Here is an 18,390-nt window from a genome sequence, read left to right as displayed (position 1 = left end):
TAGTGGTGATACACTACTGTTTGCAGTAGTTGCAGTGAGAGTGTGCTGAGCTTTTGCCATTCCCAAGCGATAGCAATGGAGTAATCACACATAACGTACATGCTATTAAGATGGATTTGGGGTTTGGGTTTTTTCTGTGGGGTTACTGACATACTAAGCCTCAGCAAAAGGGTTAAATAAAACTTGAGCTATGGGTTTGATATTCTGCATGACACATCTGATCCATATTCCTGCAATGTACCAGAAACTGCAGTTAGTATGTGAATTCTGCAGGCAAAAATGATTGCAATGTAATTTCTTCTTTTTCCTGTAAAATTGCACATATTCTCCCTGCAGGGATTTTGTTGTTCAGTAGACTATAGTGTGGATTTGGGGGAAAAAAAAAATTCATTTCTGTCTAAATACAACCTGAAGGCTGTAAATATCCAAGCTGATACAAAGACAGAGGGCATGTACATGAAAACAAATGGACCTGTTGTGGTTAGAAATTCATAGCTTACTATAATAGGGGAAAAAATAAATGAGGTTGTCTTTGAAACCTTATAGGTCAGCATTTCAGACTTTTGTATTTGTGCTCCAGTTAAAGGAGAAAATGGAAAAGCTTCTGGATATTTACTATTTTTAAGCCAACTTGAGAGGGGAGAAGCAGAAACAATATTTTTCATATGTTCTATTAGCAAATTACATGCCATGAATAAGATTTTTTTGTTTGGCTCGTACATAGGTTTGTGTGAGTTTTATTTGGTTTGGAGGTGGGGTGTGTGAGTTTCTGGCAATTGTTACATTTCTTTGTTTTTTCTCTATGTTAAATCAAAAGAAAATGTTCAAGAGAACTGGAAGTAGAAATTATTACTGTGGGTCTCACAAAATGCTGGGAGGTACAGGAAGTCCACTGTTCAAAAGTAGAAGGGAAGGAGAGGGAGACAAAGAAGGAGGTGGTAGATGTTTGTGGTGTCTTGCAGCAGCACTTGGTTTACTTAATTTTTGTTTCTTGATATAGTAAAAATATTTTCTTAGTGAAGTACTTTGATTTGGACTTAAAATAGCATAAATTATTTTGAGATAAGTTCACATGAACCACCACAAATTCCTCACTTACCTGGCACCGTTGCTGGAGATCCAACTCTTAGCTCCTATTAATGCATCTTCTACTTTAGCAAGGGAAAATATAATTTAGTTTTATAGCTGTTTTAGGAAAGTCCATGATAAAAACAAACAAGTGCCTCCTCTAATAAGTATTAAAGCCCAAACCTGTGCAATTTGTAGTAAGTGTAGTCTATCCTCTTAAAAATGTCCTGGGGATTTATGTACTAAACTCAGATTAATGCTAATAGGAATTACCTAAATAAACCCTCTGGTGCACTGATGGGATAATAGATCATTTATTTAGTGTTGCATTTCACTTTGACTTCATTTTATTTCTGTTTTTTTAATGAAAACAAAATTGGGATTGGACTTTATGGTATAAGGAACTTTTTTTCCTTCCTCTCTGTAGGTGTGCTTCTAAGAAGACTATTGACCATGAGGAAGCCCACATGTTAGTCAGTTTTTACTAATCCCACAGAAGAAAATGAAGCCGTGTTTCAGCTTTGCCGATCCTTTTCCCACCACTGTTGGCTGAATAAAAAATGGTCGTGTGATTATGCTGACACCCCAGCATGCATTTGGTAGACCTGTGGTTAACTCGTTCCCTCTCCATGTGTCTGCTCTTACAAAGTTTTGTCCTCATGATACTGTGCTTTCATTCTGCCAGTATGTGCCCGAAAGGCTGCCTCTGTTCTCACTCCGGAGGTCTGAATGTCAGCTGTAGCAATGCAAACCTCAAGGAAATACCCAGAGATCTTCCTCCAGAAACAGTCTTACTTTATTTGGACTCCAATCAGATAACATCCATCCCCAACGAAATTTTTAAGGACTTGCACCAACTGAGAGTCCTCAATTTATCAAAAAACGGGATTGAGTTTATAGATGAACATGCCTTTAAAGGGGTGGCAGAAACCTTACAGACTCTGGATTTGTCCGACAACCGGATTCAGAGCGTGCACAAAAACGCTTTCAACAACTTAAAGGCCAGAGCCAGAATTGCAAACAATCCCTGGCACTGTGACTGCACGCTGCAGCAGGTGTTGAGGAGCATGGCCTCCAATCACGAGACGGCCAACAACGTCATCTGCAAGACTTCTGTGCTGGATGAACACGCAGGGAGACCGTTCCTCAATGCTGCCAACGATGCTGACCTCTGCAACCTCCCTAAAAAGACTACTGATTACGCCATGCTGGTCACCATGTTTGGCTGGTTCACCATGGTGATCTCATATGTGGTTTATTATGTCCGGCAAAATCAAGAGGATGCACGGAGGCACCTTGAGTACTTGAAATCCCTGCCAAGCAGGCAAAAGAAACCAGACGAAGCCGATGACATTAGCACTGTGGTATAGTATTCTGAATACAATGACTGCCTTTGTGATGGAAACTAGATTTGGATGACACTAAAACCAGAGGTTTACTTCTAACGTTCATTGTAAACATTAAGACTTCTGGGTTTTTTTTCCTGTTTAACTGAATGACGCCACTGTTGAGCTTTCTAACAGAAAGTTTTGTCCGGGTGGCATACTTTAATTATTTCTCTGGTGGTATCCTAAAGCAAGTGAATTAATATGTAAACATTAGTTTAGACCCATTCCACTATTTAATAACGAAATTTATTTTTTTAATTTAAAAAACAAATAAAAGCTTAACTTTGAACCATGTAAAACAGAGTAATTTATTGATCAGAAACTTGGCCAGTGCCAGAGCACTCTTGGTTTGATCAGTGCTCGCGAGGTAGAAGAGAGGAGTGATGACAACATGGGCTGTGAGAGGTCTGGGAGCGGAGGGTCCCCAAAGGGCACTTCTCTCCCTGGGGTGCAAGGTGAAGAGCTGCTGGATGGTACCCCGTTTTTGGGGCTGCTCACCATGACAGGAGAGGGGCGCAGTGTGGGGAGAGCAGAGTGCCCTGACTCAGAGTGTAAGGGATCGATGACCCCAGAGGGCATTTCAGTAGTGCTGGGGAAGAGCCAACATGAAGGAGCTGCATTGCAGGACATCGAAGAGAGGTAAGTGGGGAAATGCAGCAGGTTTTCATCTTAAACCCACTTACTGCGTCCCATGAGCTTCAGGCAGGTGTCTCCAGGACTGGGGAGGACAGCGAGAAGGCAGGAGCAAACTTACTATACTGTTCAAACTAGAGTGCCACTAGTGATGTTTAAAAAAAAAACAAAAAACAGTTAGATAAAATTAGTCGTCTTAATCTGTATATTGGTTCATAACTAAAAGTGGCTTTATTTTTTAGGGTGCAGCCTTTTTTACAAAGCTGAATGAAATAAGTGAATATATAGGCTGGGCATATTCTATTGCGTGTTAGAAAATATTTTTGTAGGATTTTATGGATAAATGCTTAGGAAAATATAAAGCCCATGCAGTTAAACTCAGCCTTGGATATGAAATGGATATTTTAAAGCTCTGCTCTCTTCAAAACCATGATGGTTTTCTCTTTTCATAGATAAAATTTTCAAAGGGAACAAATTCACAAGAATGTATTCCTCTTGTCCTTTATTACCATAATAAAATTATACTTGTCTCTGGGTCCCTATAGATCTAGTCTAACTGACATTAGAATATGGATTGCAGAAGGGTGGATTAAAAAATGTATAAAATGTTGCTTTGCAAAAACAAGTGTTAAAAGGACAGCCTTAAAAAATTCAAAAGACTCCAGAATCGTATCTCCCACTAGATTACCCGTTATTTTTGTTACTGTTGTACTCTTTTATATTTTAGAAGGCACATGCTTGTTTATCTTACTTTTTTCAGAACATTGTTAAAAGAATATCTAAAATATTCTTCAAAGCAGATGAGAGAACAGGAAAAAAAAGACTTTCTTTATTTTTAAAATGTGCATAGAGTCAACTTTTTATGTCACCTTTGTGGGCTGAGTCCTGCCTGAGTAGCTGTTCTTGTGACCGACTTAGCTATTTGCATTGTTTTATCTTGATGAACAGGTTTTGGTATATTAAGAGAATGTCGATATTTGTAAATGGCACAGTCTGTCCAAAAAATATCTGCTCTCTGATATTTCTGCCTTCCCCTTTTCCCCCCCATTAAGTAAAAATTTTATTTTCTAAGGAGAGGAGGCTGTTGATTACACATCCTGCTTAGTTGGCATTTTATACCTTCCTTTTTTCAAGCTCTATCTTGCTGAACTTTCCAGCGTTGCCAAAGTGCCGCCCCCAGCGCCCCGAGCTCTGTGTGGCCTCCTGCAGGAGCCAAAAGCAGTAGGGCTAAATACACATGTGAATCTGAAGAGAGCAGATAAAATGTTATATTGTACTGGCAATATAACAGACCCTACTGGGCGGGACATATAGTGCCTCTGTGTAGGCTGAGCCAAGTTCATTCCTGATGTAATTCTCTTAATTTCTCTAAAATCTCCTTTACAAGGATAAAATTTGTCTTATTTCTATCACTGTGCTCCCCAAGCAATATTTCGGATCCCAGCTAGTATGCTACTTTTGGAAAAAGCAGGGGGAACTAGCTAAAAGAAGGGACTGAGCTGGAGGTACTAACTTAATCAAGAATTCAGTGCTGCTTATTCACAACTAAATGCAGGAATTTCTCCACAAAATTTGACAAAATTATTTGAAGAACAACATTTACAAAAATCTGGACAGTCTTAAAACATTTAAAAACACTTGCAGGTTTTAAAAATTCGCTTTCAAGCAGTGTTTGGTTTTTTTTAAAAAAAAAAAAAACTCCCAAAACTGACAAAGCTATAAATAATTTATCTTTAGTTTTTCCATTTTTCCACTTTATTACTTGATCTGTAAGACTGGTTCTGGAGGTGTTGCAGTTTTGTCCCATCTGAGCTTCTGACTCTACATTTTTAAATCCTGACCAAACCTAATTTAAACCAAGTTAAGCAATACTCCGTAGAAAGGCTCTGGAGGGATGGTTTCATATCAGTTCTCCAGGTCTACTGATTTTCTTTAATTGATTCCCTATCACACATCTCTCCTCACAACACTTTTCCTTTCTTCTTTTAAAGCCAATACTGAAATCTCTGTTTAAAATCTGAGAATCAGGGCAATGCTCTGACAACCAATAGATGCAAACTCGTCAAGCTGAATTTAGCTGATGAGGAAAATGAATTAAATCACTGTTCCTCAGCTGTGTGGACTTGACAGTGCTAGTATTCCTGTCAACTCAAATATTTGAGCTCTATCTCTTTGTTTCATTGAAAAGAAACAGAAAAGAAAGATAAAAACCTTTAGCATAAGAAGATACTTGTTTTTATCATGTTTACTGCACACCTTTCTGTCCAAAACTACTGTCTGTAGAAAAACCTACACGCTGCCCTTTGAAGTCAATGGCACAAACTTTTAAACTTCAATTGCATAACACTTCAAGGAGTTATTTTATTTACAAAAACAGTTTTGCTCAAAAATTAGTAAATTGGTATATTTTTAGCTGTGATACCTTAGCATATAAATACAGATGAGAGGAAATGGATGTTTCCATATTCACAGGAGATAGGATGTGACAGAAAATAAGGAGGGAAATGCATAATGTAGTGATTCTTAATTATTTTTTTTTTTAATTAAGATGTTTCAGGAAAAACAGAGCTAGGGCTCAATAACTTAAATGTGATTAATTTCTCTATCCTGAGTTTTTTAAAAATCTTCCCTACTTTTTGTTTCTAAAGGGTAAATGATAACTCCCTCAACATTAATTTTTTCTTAAAACTAATGCTGATTTTTCTCTGCTAATTTTCTAGTCTACTTATGCTCTGTGGGTAAGATCTGTGATGGTGCATTTGAGCTGTGTATATTTAGGCTCATACTTCATACTTCTCAGTTTTGTACAGAATTAGATACAGATATCTTCACCATTAATGTACATTATGTTTTTAAGTTTTCAATAGCAAGATTTTGCACCACAGTTGCCATAACTTTCAGGGGCTGAGCACGAACAGAAAGTGTGGTGGTGCACGTTCTGGTCTTCCCGGGGAGGAATGAGGAGAATTCTGGTTTACCAAGGAGATGTCATACAGAAAATCCACCACAGTGTTTTTCAGTTTGAAAGGGGCAAATCGTAAGTGTTAGGAAGCAAGCAAAAAAGGGGAAAGTAAAAGGAGCAGCTGGAAGCTAAAATGCTTGAAGATACCATGGAGTCTTGCAGCATGTTTAGTGCAGTGGGGTCTCAGAGTGAATCTAAATCAATTTTTAAAAGGGTGTCCCTCTACTCCCACACCTGGAAAAAAAGCTAGCGTTCCTAAACCACAGTAATTGAGATTCTCAGGAGTTAAAAACGTAGTCTTTAAATTGTAGGAGTGAAATCTGAAGAAGGAAAATAGAAGGGGGTATAAATTCTGGTCAGGTTAGATGTAAAGACGGCCAAAACACATTGGAACATCTTTTTCTACACAAATCAGAAACAGGAATCGCACCTTAGCAAGGGCCAAGAGCTAATTGGGTACTGAGGAAGCGCTGTGGATAGATTGGGCAAATGTTCTGAAAGAAACGAGGCTAGCATGTGAGAAGGGGAAAAATGATCCTATGAATTAGTTACTGGTTAAAAGATAAGAAACAAAAGTAAGAAGAAATTGTCTGTTTTGTTGAAGGAGGATGGTTACTGAAATTTCAGAGAAGGTGTCCCAGATGTCTCAGAAAGGGTCCAATGCTGTACAATGTATTTCTGGGTGATGTGGAAAAGGGAGTTAATAATGAGCTGATAACATTTGTGGATGATAAACAGTTATTGAGGGCAGTCCAACCTACAGCTAACTGTGAAGAAATACAGAAGATTCTCACATTTGTAAGTTAGCAGATGATGATAAAATGAAGGTTGAATTTGGTGTGAATAATTGCAAAGTACTGCAGATGGCACATCCCTAGCTATGAACACAAGGATATTCTCTAAATTGGCTATAATCAAATGGAAAAAACATCTTGGAGGCACAGTGAGAAGCTCTTCGATGACAAACACTGGAAATTATGAGGAGGGAAACAGACACCCAAACAGCATGGTGGAATGGCATGCTAAACCACTGAATAAAATCTGTGATGAACCCACATCTGGAACATTGCATTCAGTTCAAGTTCTCCTCATCTCCAAAAAAAAGATGATCTGCAGTCTCCGAACTACTGAAGATGTAGAGAAAGACAGTAAGATAATCAAGGATATGAAGTTGTTTCCATACGAGAAGACATCAAACATCCCCAAGCACAGGGATGAGGTGCCAGAAGACATGGTAATAACTGGAGTAGGACACAAAAGGTAACTTGAGAGGGACTGATCGCCATTTCTTGCAACAGAAAATAGAGCAGTTCTGGTTAAACAATATCAGGCAGCAGGTGTTGGGGTTGGTTTTTTAATATTTTTTGTTAGAGAGCATGCATTTAAATGATAAAGGACAGGATACTGTAGAGAAGAAAACACAAATTTAAAGGTAGGACTTCACAAATTCATGGAAGTCAAGGTTGCCAGATGTTATTTAACACTGCTAACATTGGTGTAGATAAAATTCTCAAGAAGCAAAGCCCCTGCTCATCCCAGGAAGCAGGGATAGTTTCCCTGGGAAAGGTTCACGAGTCTGTGCTTCTCTTCCTTTCTGAGGTGCTGCTGCAGGTGTGTGTTGAATAAGTGAAGGTGGGCTTGATTTTATGGCACCAATGCTCTCATGCGTCTGGTGGGATGCAAACTGTGCTGCACTGCCCTCCCTGTGAGGCAGGAGGGGGCATTTGTTGTGCGGACAAGGAGGTTTCACATGCATGGAGTGGGAATGAAGCCCAGGAAAAGCAAAATCACATCTAATTCTTGGCGTCTCCTCGCTGTGAATTGCAGCGCTAACTGCTGAGCAGCGTTCGGGTGCTCTGTGCCAAGTTCTGCCAAGACTGTGTTAACTACAGGAGTGACAGCTTTTCACTGGGGACCTGTGGGAAAATTATTCAAAGACCTGCCCTGACACATTGAGGTGCTTTGATACTACTCTTACAGCTCATCTGGTCCATCTGAAAATGCTGGGGATTTCCCTATAGGTTCTTCATTAAAACAAGGCTAACGCCTTGTTTTTCACAAAGAAATCGCTTCATCATTGTCTGTTTTGTCAAGTGAAAAATGGTGTGATAACTTAGTGAAAGTGTGAGTACTTCACAGTGCCACTTATGACAGGGGAATGCCCTGGCATCTTTAGGTTTGGTTTGCCCAAGTCAGTTAGTTTGAGGAGTGAACCCAAGCATTAAACATAGAGTATACATGCCATACCATGGCAATGTATGAAGTAGGTGGTTTTTGTATACCAATACATACATAAGTATGTATGCGTGCGGGTCATCCATACATCTCTCGAATTCACTCATATTTCCCTGTGATTAGTCATGTGCATGCATGTGTCAGATATGTGTACACACACACACATGTATGCAGATAAAACAGGAACTTCAGATGCTTTCATTTCCCCTATTTAATCATTAAACAGGTTGCTAAGTACACCTCCGTCCTCAGCCTTTCACTATGCCCCCCCCCCACACCAGCTGCATGCGACGTGAAAGAAAATGGGGTGACGTTGGCACAGCTCATCCTCTTTCTGAGATCCTTAGTCAAATCCATCAGTTACCATATAAAGCTGTTACAGACCTTTGTGAACAACCTTTTGTTTTCCTTCTGGCTCACAGAAAGCAATACAATTTTCTAGAAAGAAAAAGGGTTAGGTGAATGATGTAATGCCTTTTAGCTCATAAGAAACAGTCCTGTTTTTGTAAAAAACGGAGAGTACAAATGTGGCTCGTGTCCCTGGATCTGTTCTCTTCTGCACTTGTTAATGAGTAGGTTCTTGGCATTACAGTGTGTTTGGCTGTGTTTTTCTCCTAGGAGATAGTTTTGCCCCTTGGAGGAGATTTCTTGAGATGGTTGTGAGTCTGAATACAGCTGCTAAATCCAGCAAAAGCTCCTGAATGAAAAATGAGATTGGTTTATGTTTTCCCTACTGCAGGAAAACTTGAGAAGCAGTTAAGTATTTGGGAATTCAAACATCTGTATTATTCTTAATGCTGCCGTGAGGTTTCAAATGCACATAGTTAGCATCCTGCTGGTTTGGTGGGGTGGTCTGCAAGCAGATTTCATAAAGACACAACAGTCTCCAAAGCCTCTTAGTGACAGATTAAACTGGGCATTGGGCGGGGGGGGGGACCAAACCCAACCAAAAAAGTCCATATATTGAACAATCTGTTTAGATAACTTTATCCTTCACAATTATTAGTCTCTGCCTCATAATCAAAGAGTTTGTGAGCACTAGACTTTTTCATAGCTCCATCTTAATTGGAAGAATAGGCCTTTTTAAACACATCTGCTCTAACACTAGTAGTACCTGACTTGACAGTACTAGCATTTAAAAGGCGATTGAAATTTAACGTATTAGCTAAACCTTGTCTGCACTGAGGTCTGTTTGTATGCCTGTCCGCATATCTGCAACAAAATATTTAGGTATGTATTAAAAATTATACATTTTCTTTACATAGGTGTGGCTATGAGACCATGCTCTTTCAGATATGCTCTGAAAGTTTTTAATGTAAAAAAGCAAGAAAAAAATTGGAAAGGAAAAACAGACTCCAGAACTTTCGTAAATCAAAGCTGGACAACAAGGAGGAAAAAAAAGCTCTAGCACAACCTATTCTTGTTTCTTCCTTTGAGGATTAGCTTTGTGCTCAGTGCTGCATTTCATGGCTTACCAATTTTTTATTTCTGTACCTAAGCCAGATTAACATTCACTTTCAGCAAAGTCTCTTATAAATGGAAGTCTCAGCAACAGAGAATACTGAGGCATATCAAGTGGGCTGAAAAAAACTGTGACTGCAACAAATAAGCTCTCTAGGCAACATTTCTACACCCTGTTAATTAAATTTAGTGGCAAAGGAAAAGAGTTGTTGTTGAATTAGGGTAATGCTAGAGAGATTTCAGATTCTAAAGTAGATGCTGGCTTTTAGATTCTTAATACGGCTGTATGTGGGGCAACCAACACACCTTTTTGCTACCCTATTTCAAAAGCTACAGGTCTGGTTGCTATTACAGAACACAAAGCCTCTTATCTCTTTCTTCATGTAGTCACTAAGGACAAGAGCTTTGGGAAATGCTGTACCTGGGAAATGCCACCCTGAGCACAGTTTGCTCAGAGTCCCACCTCAGCACTGGAAGCTGCATTGGTTTAGGCCATATGTAAAAGGAGGGAAACTGCTGTTTGGATGACATCTGTGAACCCTCTTGAAGTGACTCGGTTACCACTAGTAGCAGATACACCACAGCTCAGGATCCCAGACACCTCATCCTTTGAAACCATAGGGCAATTTGGGGTTTTTTTCTGATGGGGCATCCTGACATGTTGATGAAGCCAAATTACTTGGATAAGGCAATTTCATGGCTACTTTGCTGCAGAATGACCCAAGTTAGTTTTGGGCCATCAAACTCTCCAGTACTACAAACTGAAAAACACCAGCCCAGCCAGTTTGATTTTCAAGAAGGGGGTGTCTAACCACATCGCAGATATACTCAAAACATTGGAATTTTTTTTCCCCTCTCTTTAGTCTTTTCTTGTTTAATACTACCTTTGTGGTTGAATAACCTTCATAGCTCTTCATATTGAATCTTCAGCAAGCTTGTTTTCACTTATCAAAAATTAATTCCTATTGCTATTAATGGTAGACCGGGAAATATGTACATGGGTGGGCATAGATTTGGTCTTTTCTCATGGTTTTTACAAGATTCATGAGCTGATTAATATATTAGGGTTTTTTACAAAGAAAAGGAGATATGATGTGTATACAAAAGCTTTTTAAAAAAATGGCTGATCAATAAATGAACAAAGTGAAATTTACTGTATTTTATTCTGAAGTTCTGAAGCAGAAAAAGACAATCTATTTAGAAGAGCTGGGTAATGTATAAAAGTATTCTTTCAAAAGACAAGCCCTGCAGTACCTTGAAACATTTATTTCTCTTAAAAAACTGTGGCAACCCTGAAACTATAGTTGCATCATACCAGATGCAAATTGCCATACTGAAAGTAATTTATTTTTACATAATAAAAGAAAATCAGTCTGTCTTGGGTTCTCACATTGTGATGTACTGAAACTCCTGGCTGAACCTGAAGTTGTGCTTTCTTTGTTAGCAGACTTCCTTCCCGAATCCAGGAATGCACTTTGGGCTGTATGTAAAACAGAAGCTTTACCATTGCCTTCAGCGGGATCAGCATTTCTGCACTAAATGTGTTATTGATATGTGATGAACTGAATGACTGTTCTGGCAATTGCTTTTGTACTGAAGGAGTTAATGTGGGTTTAACCTCTAAATATGGCATCACACAGCTCTGCAATGGTGCACCCTCAGACTTCTAGAGTGGCAATGAGGGACTAGCCTTTCCTTATGCTGGTGGCAAACAGCAATGACAATTGTCTTAACTTTTTATTATATTATTTATAAAAGACAGATGGTGTCTTTTTGTATTTGGCTGTACATAGACCTCCCTAGAATCTGTAAGTGTGTGTGTGTGTACGAGGGCAGTCTTAGTGTAAAAAAAAAAAAAAGGTATTTAAGTGGGTTCACTGCATGTTATTAGCTTCCAGTAATGGGTCACAGTTCAGCCGGCATCACCCACAAAGTTACTTTATAGCAAAACTGCTGGAGTCAGCAGGCTTCTAGAAAATAACCACCATTCTTGTTTAGATGCTTGTATTCCAGTATTTTTCCACAGTTACTGCTGTTCTGCACCATTGCGTCCACTGTGAGCACCACTCTGGAGGTGAGCAGAAAGTTGACTTGGAAGGAACAAGGTCTAAATTTTCAAGCTCTCCTGAGGGTGTGGAGGAAAGGTCTTTCATGGAAACTACCTCAGTTAAAAACATGACAGTATATAATAGTGGACCTGAGGAGACCTGACACACATTTCATGCCCGGCCCCTGACTGCCTGAGTAAAATAGATGCCGTACTTAGCACTGAGAACAAATGGTTTGGGCTGAGAAGGGTGAGTCATTCAGAGCTGAGCTGCTTTTCCTGAAAACCCACAGAAATGCAATGATTAAATAGGCTTTACATTTGGAAAATCCTGCAGGCAAGTCTTTAATCAGTGTTGAAATGCTTTTCCTTCTGATGCCAGTAGATTTGTTTTGACACAGCGTGGTGATGACTATAGGTATGGCAGTCAGTTTTAGCTGGTAGAGACGTATGGGTGATGACTGCTCATGTTACACGAGCACAATATTGGGTGTCTGACAAGCGTGCTCCTTCTGGTGCAGGTGTTGGATTGAGTGCAACGGAGAACCGACTTTTCTGCACAAACTGAGAAGATGCAGGCGAAAGGCACTCCGTGGTCTGGCTGAAGATTTGGAGAGTGAGCAGATGGCACCCCTCACTGCAGGCCTGATGAAGCTGTTTCTGATGAACATGGTTTGAAACAGCAGTTCTCATCCCTTGTGGAAAACCACATTGGTTCATGGCACATGGACTTCAGCTCTTCCAGCCTCCTGACCCCATGCATGTGTGTGCGCATTTGCACAGGTGCGGTAGCATTGGACTCAGCTAGGTCTTGCTGGTAGGAGAGTGGGAATCTATACGCCCGACACGGTGGGTTAGTGTGCATTGTGGGTTAGGGCTTGGGTGGCAGCAATATCCCAGGGAACCTATCCACAGACTTGTTAGAGAGTGGGTGGGAAAGGGTCAGAGGGTGCTCGCCACAATCATGTGCTATTCCAGTATTGATATAAAAGGTTCATGATTATTTTGTCTTCTGTTCTCTTACTGACCTAATACTGGAACATCTTCTGTAAAAATGAAGGCACAGTAATTAAATCATTACTTATCACTGCTATAATTCAGAAGCACTTAATTACTGCATGCTATATGTCATGCCAGAGCCTGCCAGGTTGCTTTTGTCTGAGGCCACTTACCCAGAGCAAGGAGTCAGACAAGTTCTCGGTGCATCCCCACCTGACTGCGAGGCACCCGCCTCTGAGCAAAACACACCTTGTTTGCTGGACAGCTACGCTTGGGGGGGTTCTCCGTGTCCTTCAGTGGCAAACTATCCAGCTGTCTCTCAGGCATTGTGCATTTCCACATGTAAACTTCATTTCCTATGGGAGAGAAGAGGTCAGGCAGAGGGGCAGGGCAAGAGGTGATGGGAATCTGCTCCTCGTCCTCCTAAGGAGAAAGGAGTAGCTGGGGTGAATGAAGGAGGACCTGATTTGAATGAAGCAAGGGCTTACAGGAATGCCTGGAAAACCCAGAAACCTGGTAGTCTGTGTATGGGAGAAGCCCTGAGCTCTCTGCAGAGAGGGAGGGAAGGGGTGGGAGAGGCTGAGGCAAGATGACTACCCGGAGACGATGCTCCGCATGGGGATATGCATTCATTCAGGCAGCTGCTGGGAAGGGAGAGGGAGATGCAGAGGGAATTCCCCCATTCAGTCACCATGACCCTTGCTGACACCACGACTTGTTTTCCACCTCCCATAACACTGTTGACACTGCCCCCTGCTCTGGAAAGGCAGTTTGGGGGCAAAGCTGAGCTGCGAGAGAGCGGTGTTAGGATGCTTGTTCTTCTGATGGGAAGATCAGTTCCCCAGTCCCACCCAGCCTGGCCAGAGTGTTTCTCCCTTTCCACCTGCAGCCTCTGAGGCCTCTGTGGCATGGTGACCTGGGTTGGTAGGAGGCATCCCACCGCTGGCCCCATTCCTGCTGTGAGGCTGGTTCCCACTGAGCAGGGTGAGGGAGAAAAGGTACCAACCACTGCAGTGGCTGCTGAGTTGATCAGCCACTGCCACATTGCCACCCCACAGCTTGCCTGATGCTTAGCTCTCCCCTGCCTGGCCCTCATCAACTCTGAAGAGGAAAGATTTTTTTTTTCAGACAGCAAACTGTAAATAATGTCCATGCTCTGCTCTCCCACAGAAAGGTGTTTAAACCAGCTGTACGTGTCTTTCGAAATGCAGGGAAGATGTAGTGAAGAAGGGAGCAGGCTGCATAAATCAAGTCATCCCTTGCATGCGTGGCCCTGCTTTGTCTGTCTTTTTAAAAATTCATAAGCTGGGAGACCACCTACCCCTCTGTAATGCCTTCCTGGGTGAAATCCAAGTGTGGAGGGTCAGATCCTTACCTGCAGTAGTTTAATGTAATTCCATTAAAATCAAAGGAGTTGTTCTCATTTATCACAGTGAAGGTCCTCTTGCAGAAAGAATTTTTAACTGCCAGCATTCTCACTGAGCATGAGGGAAAGAAATCCATGGTAATTTGGGGGGAATATTTAGCCCATCTAGTTTAAAGGTGCTGCTTGTTCCTGTTCCAGTTGTGCCTAGGGGTCCCTATCAGAGAAAAAGGTTTGGGTTGGCTCAAGTTTATTTCAGCATTGACTTAAGCTGTCAGGGCTAAGTAGATCAAGAAGAATAGCACTCAAATGATGAAAGGCTTTGTAGATAACAAAGAGAATCTAATTTTAATTGTGAGTTTTGAAAAGGCCGTATTCTTTCATCAGTGTGTAGAAGGACAAGCAGCATCTACATGAAGTCCTCTGCCACTTAAAGGTAGTAGCAATCCTGGCTTTTAGCCCAAAGCCTGGGAAGGCCAATATGACTTGGCCTATGACATAGACAATAGAATAAGACAATTCTATTTCCCTAGAATTATCTGGTACAATATTAAAAATGTCATTGCTGCACTGCAAGGGCAATAAAGTAGGGCTAAGAAGGAGCATTTATAATCTACCTAGAAATCACTAGAGACAGCTGAAGACTTGTGTCTCTGCTCCTTCTCCTTGTAAGAACATGCTAGTATACCACAAAGGCATGGAGGCAGAAGACACAAGAAGCCTGTGTGTGTTCAGAAGGCCTATTATAATCATGGTAGTTTTGCTGTGTATTTATCCTCTGGAAAGTTGAGAGTTGAGCAATTAGTCCACACGAATATATACATATATATAATTGTCTTTCTGTGTGTGAATACATACATGGCAGGGTGAGTGGTATCTTGTGAATGCAAAATGACATGCACTGAACCACATTTTCTGATATTTTTCTCCAAGTTTCTTACCCTCTTACCAATTCCTATCAAGTTGCTGTAGCTAAATCTTCTCTGAACTTTTTTCATGTCACATTCATCGTTTGCCAGTGAACAGGGTCCGATTAGCAAGTTTCTAAAACTAAACTTGTGAGATGCTGTACCCTTCATGCTAAAATGCAAAAATGTTCTTTGGTTGACTCAAGACATACCTCCCTCCCAATTTGGAGGTACCTCCCTCACCCAACAAGATTTAAAAAATTTAAAGTTTTAAAATACCAGTCTCAGGCTTTGTCTTAACTTACAAACTGTACTTTTGAACCAGAGGTTAATTAACTCTAGTGGTTATAAAGCTAGTACTTTGTCCCTTGCTTCTATAAGGAATTTACAGAGACGTAGTTTGCAAGCAGGAATCCTGCACTTAAAAATAACCTTGTTTTGCAGGCATATATAACTTGTTTTAGATACAATTGCTGTCCCTACCTAAGATCCTTATCATTGTCAAGGAAATAAGATTTTTTTTCTGGGGCTGTTATCACTATAATTCCATGAAATATAGTCGAGTACTGTAAATGTAAAGCCTTGTTGCCTGCTGCCGGCCTCTTCTAGGACCTCATCATTCTTAGATGTGAATGGATGGGAGACCTGTCTGCTGGGGTGCTTGATACCAACAAAGGCTGAGAAACTCCAGATGAAATACAGGAGTGTTGCTCAACTTTTAGACAAATATACCTTGGTAAAGGTCACCTGTGAAGGAAAAGATGTATGGAGCATGCCTGGAAAGGTGTTCAGAGAACAAATGGTTTGGTTTTATTTTCCCCCCCTTGCTTGTTTTTCACTTTTGAAATTGAAGTCCTACTGGGGCTGCAAAATTTTACAGCGACTGGAGAAATAGCGAAGTGGTAAATTGCCACAGCTAAATGAGATGCTGTCTAAAAAGAGACAGGAAAAGTTTTTTTTGAGTCAGACTACCTCAAACTCTGCTAGCATGTGATTTTTTTTTCAGTGGCTAATTAACTTCAGATAAAAGAGGTCTTAAGTCTTTAATAACAATTTTGCTTCTTCATGGAGATGCAAGAACTTAAAATAAACATCCTAGATGCATCCTTTATCAAGGCTTGGAAAGTTTGAAAGACTAAACTCAAGATCTTTCAGATAGGTCTCAAGCAAAAGTAAAAGAAAATCAAGAAGGTTTTAGCTTTATTCACTTCATCTGTCCTTTACCCAGCAGCTGTAATTTAGCCACCAAATAGACAGGGAAGACAAGCTCCATACAAAATATATATGTTTTCTCTTCCAGCTACAGTAGAAGGAATATTTCGTGTGCAGGTTTTATCTGCTGCTTTACTTTCTTTTAATTCCCCAAAGTTTCAAGCTGATCTGTGTTCCAGTTCTAAGTATCTGTATTAGGACCAGATTTACAATACCTCAAGCAAAAGTCTGATTGAGATTTTATAAATCTGGCCTTAATGAGGAGACTAAGAGCCGGATTATTCAACTTGGTTTGGAAGTCAAGGGGATTAAAAACTTCCCTTAAAGAACAAGGCTCCTTTAGCATCTTCTTAATGAAGACCCTAAGTTTAGAAATGCCAGTTTAGGAAGAAGGCAAAAGACAGAAATCAAAGCATCTTTCTTTAAAGTAATAAAAACAATTCTTCATTTCAAAAATGCAGAGCAGCCTGGGAGAGTGAAGCCATGCCCAAGACCCCTTTTTGTTGTGAAGAGCTATGGTGCTCGCAGATGCTGAGTGAGGGTCTATGGGGATACTACTGTCAGTGGGGTGGTAATTGAGCAGGTAGACGCTGCTCTTTCTAGCTCCAGCTGTGACAAGGGCAAGGTGTGGGCTGGGCTCTCTCAGCCAGTGCGGTGGGTTGTCAGTCTGGTCATCAGCGAGAGTTGGTGCTGCTCCTGCCTCCATGCCCTGAACCTTTCCTACCATGCGTGAGGCTGGTATGGTGCTCACCCAGTCCATCTCCCAGATCACCCCAAGGTGTGCGGATGTTTGTGACAAATGTTTATTTCCTTTTCACTTTACTTTTTGTTTCTTCCTGTCAGTCACTGAAGGCAAGATTCGGTTCTCTGGATCAATACAGAACAATGACAAGCCCCAGTAGGGTCTAAGGGCTGGGGGGTACTCTGCAGATATATGCAAATCCAAGCTCTGCAAAACAGTTTGTCTTCCCCACTCATGCCAGACCCATAGTGAGAGGAAGAGCGTTTGGAAAAGGAGTTGCGTGTTTTCAGGACGTTGTTTTCTAAATGCAATGTGTTAACGATACCTCATGTGCATGTGGTTAGAGGGGCTCCGGCATTGTGAGAACAACACCTAAAGAACTCCTTTAAAATGCATGCAGCTTGCTAATATCCACTTTTAAAAAGCGGACATTGCTTTTATATCATGTTTTCTAGGACTATCTCCAGGGGAAAACTACATTTACTTCAGTGACTCAAATGAGGATTAAGGGCTCAGAGTATCTGAATACTTGGCCACTCATTACAACTAAAGGTCTTGGTGTCAGACATCATATCCTAAGGGAGTATGTATTAACCAGCTGGCCAGGAAAATCTAGCTTTAGGAATATGTGACATACTGAAGTGCTTCCATTTTACTCATCAAATTCAGCATGAAGATCAATTTGTGCATCTGCAAGCTCTTCAAAAGTAGCTGACAACAGAATGGCTTGTTTGCTCAGAGACAAACTTCTGCAGCTTGTTACATGGTGCGTGAGTCTCTGAGTTCGCCTTCCTCTCTTGTTTTTGCAGTTTTACTGGGAAAGATGTTGGGGAAGCAACAGAAAACCTTAAGAGAGACTAAGATAAAGAATGCACTCTGTGGCAGAAATTTAGGATTACGATAAACTGTGTTTCATGTGGTCCCCTAAAGTACCCAGCTGACTAAACTATTTTCTGTTACCCAAGATCTGTCAATGTTGGGAACATCTGCTAAGGTGTTCCACTGCTGGTTACAGGTATGGCACTGAGCAAAGCAAATGCAAAACTTTATATTAAGGGGAATGCAGCATGCTCTTCCTGATCATCTCTATCTACCATAGAAAACCCAGTAAAGTTCACACAAGGATTGCTCGTTGCTTGGTTTGTTTTGAATTAAATTCTCAAAGATCTTACATTTCTCGAAGTCCTCAAGCACATTTGCACTTTCTCTTCCCTGTTAGTGTGCCTGTTATAAAAGTGGAAAGGTACTGTCTTTTCTTAGACTTATAGATATAGCTGAGCAAGAGGGGCGGGGGGGGGGGACGGGACGACCCAACAGACAAGCTCTTGCAAACTGCAGAAACTGCAAAAATACTTGCTTGTTTGTTTGTTTC

At 40.8% G+C, this 18,390-nt stretch overlaps 1 protein-coding gene across 11 annotated transcripts in view; it reads left to right on the top strand.

The window, feature by feature from the left end:
• Window positions 1–14,638, top strand: part of LRRC3B (leucine rich repeat containing 3B) — a 62,045-nt gene extending 47,407 nt beyond the window's left edge. For 8 of the 11 annotated variants that reach the window (XM_069771137.1, XM_069771118.1, XM_069771109.1 and 5 more), the window contains one exon: window positions 1,496–2,745. In XM_069771137.1, the coding sequence (XP_069627238.1) occupies window positions 1,659–2,438 (780 nt within the window). In that variant the 5' untranslated portion in view covers window positions 1,496–1,658 and the 3' untranslated portion in view covers window positions 2,439–2,745. Of the gene's footprint in view, window positions 1–1,495; window positions 2,746–3,270; window positions 7,312–12,315 lie in introns of those variants that run through there. The other 3 variants (XR_011322272.1, XR_011322270.1, XR_011322271.1) reach the window with 2 other exon arrangements.
• The last annotated feature ends 3,752 nt before the right edge of the window (window positions 14,639–18,390 follow it).

The sequence above is a fragment of the Haliaeetus albicilla genome, chromosome 2, assembly GCF_947461875.1.
Source record: "Haliaeetus albicilla chromosome 2, bHalAlb1.1, whole genome shotgun sequence".
In the NCBI taxonomy this organism is placed as follows: domain Eukaryota; kingdom Metazoa; phylum Chordata; class Aves; order Accipitriformes; family Accipitridae; genus Haliaeetus; species Haliaeetus albicilla.
The sequence above is the reverse complement of the archived record's forward strand: the minus strand, read 5'-3'. Positions and strand labels throughout refer to the sequence as shown.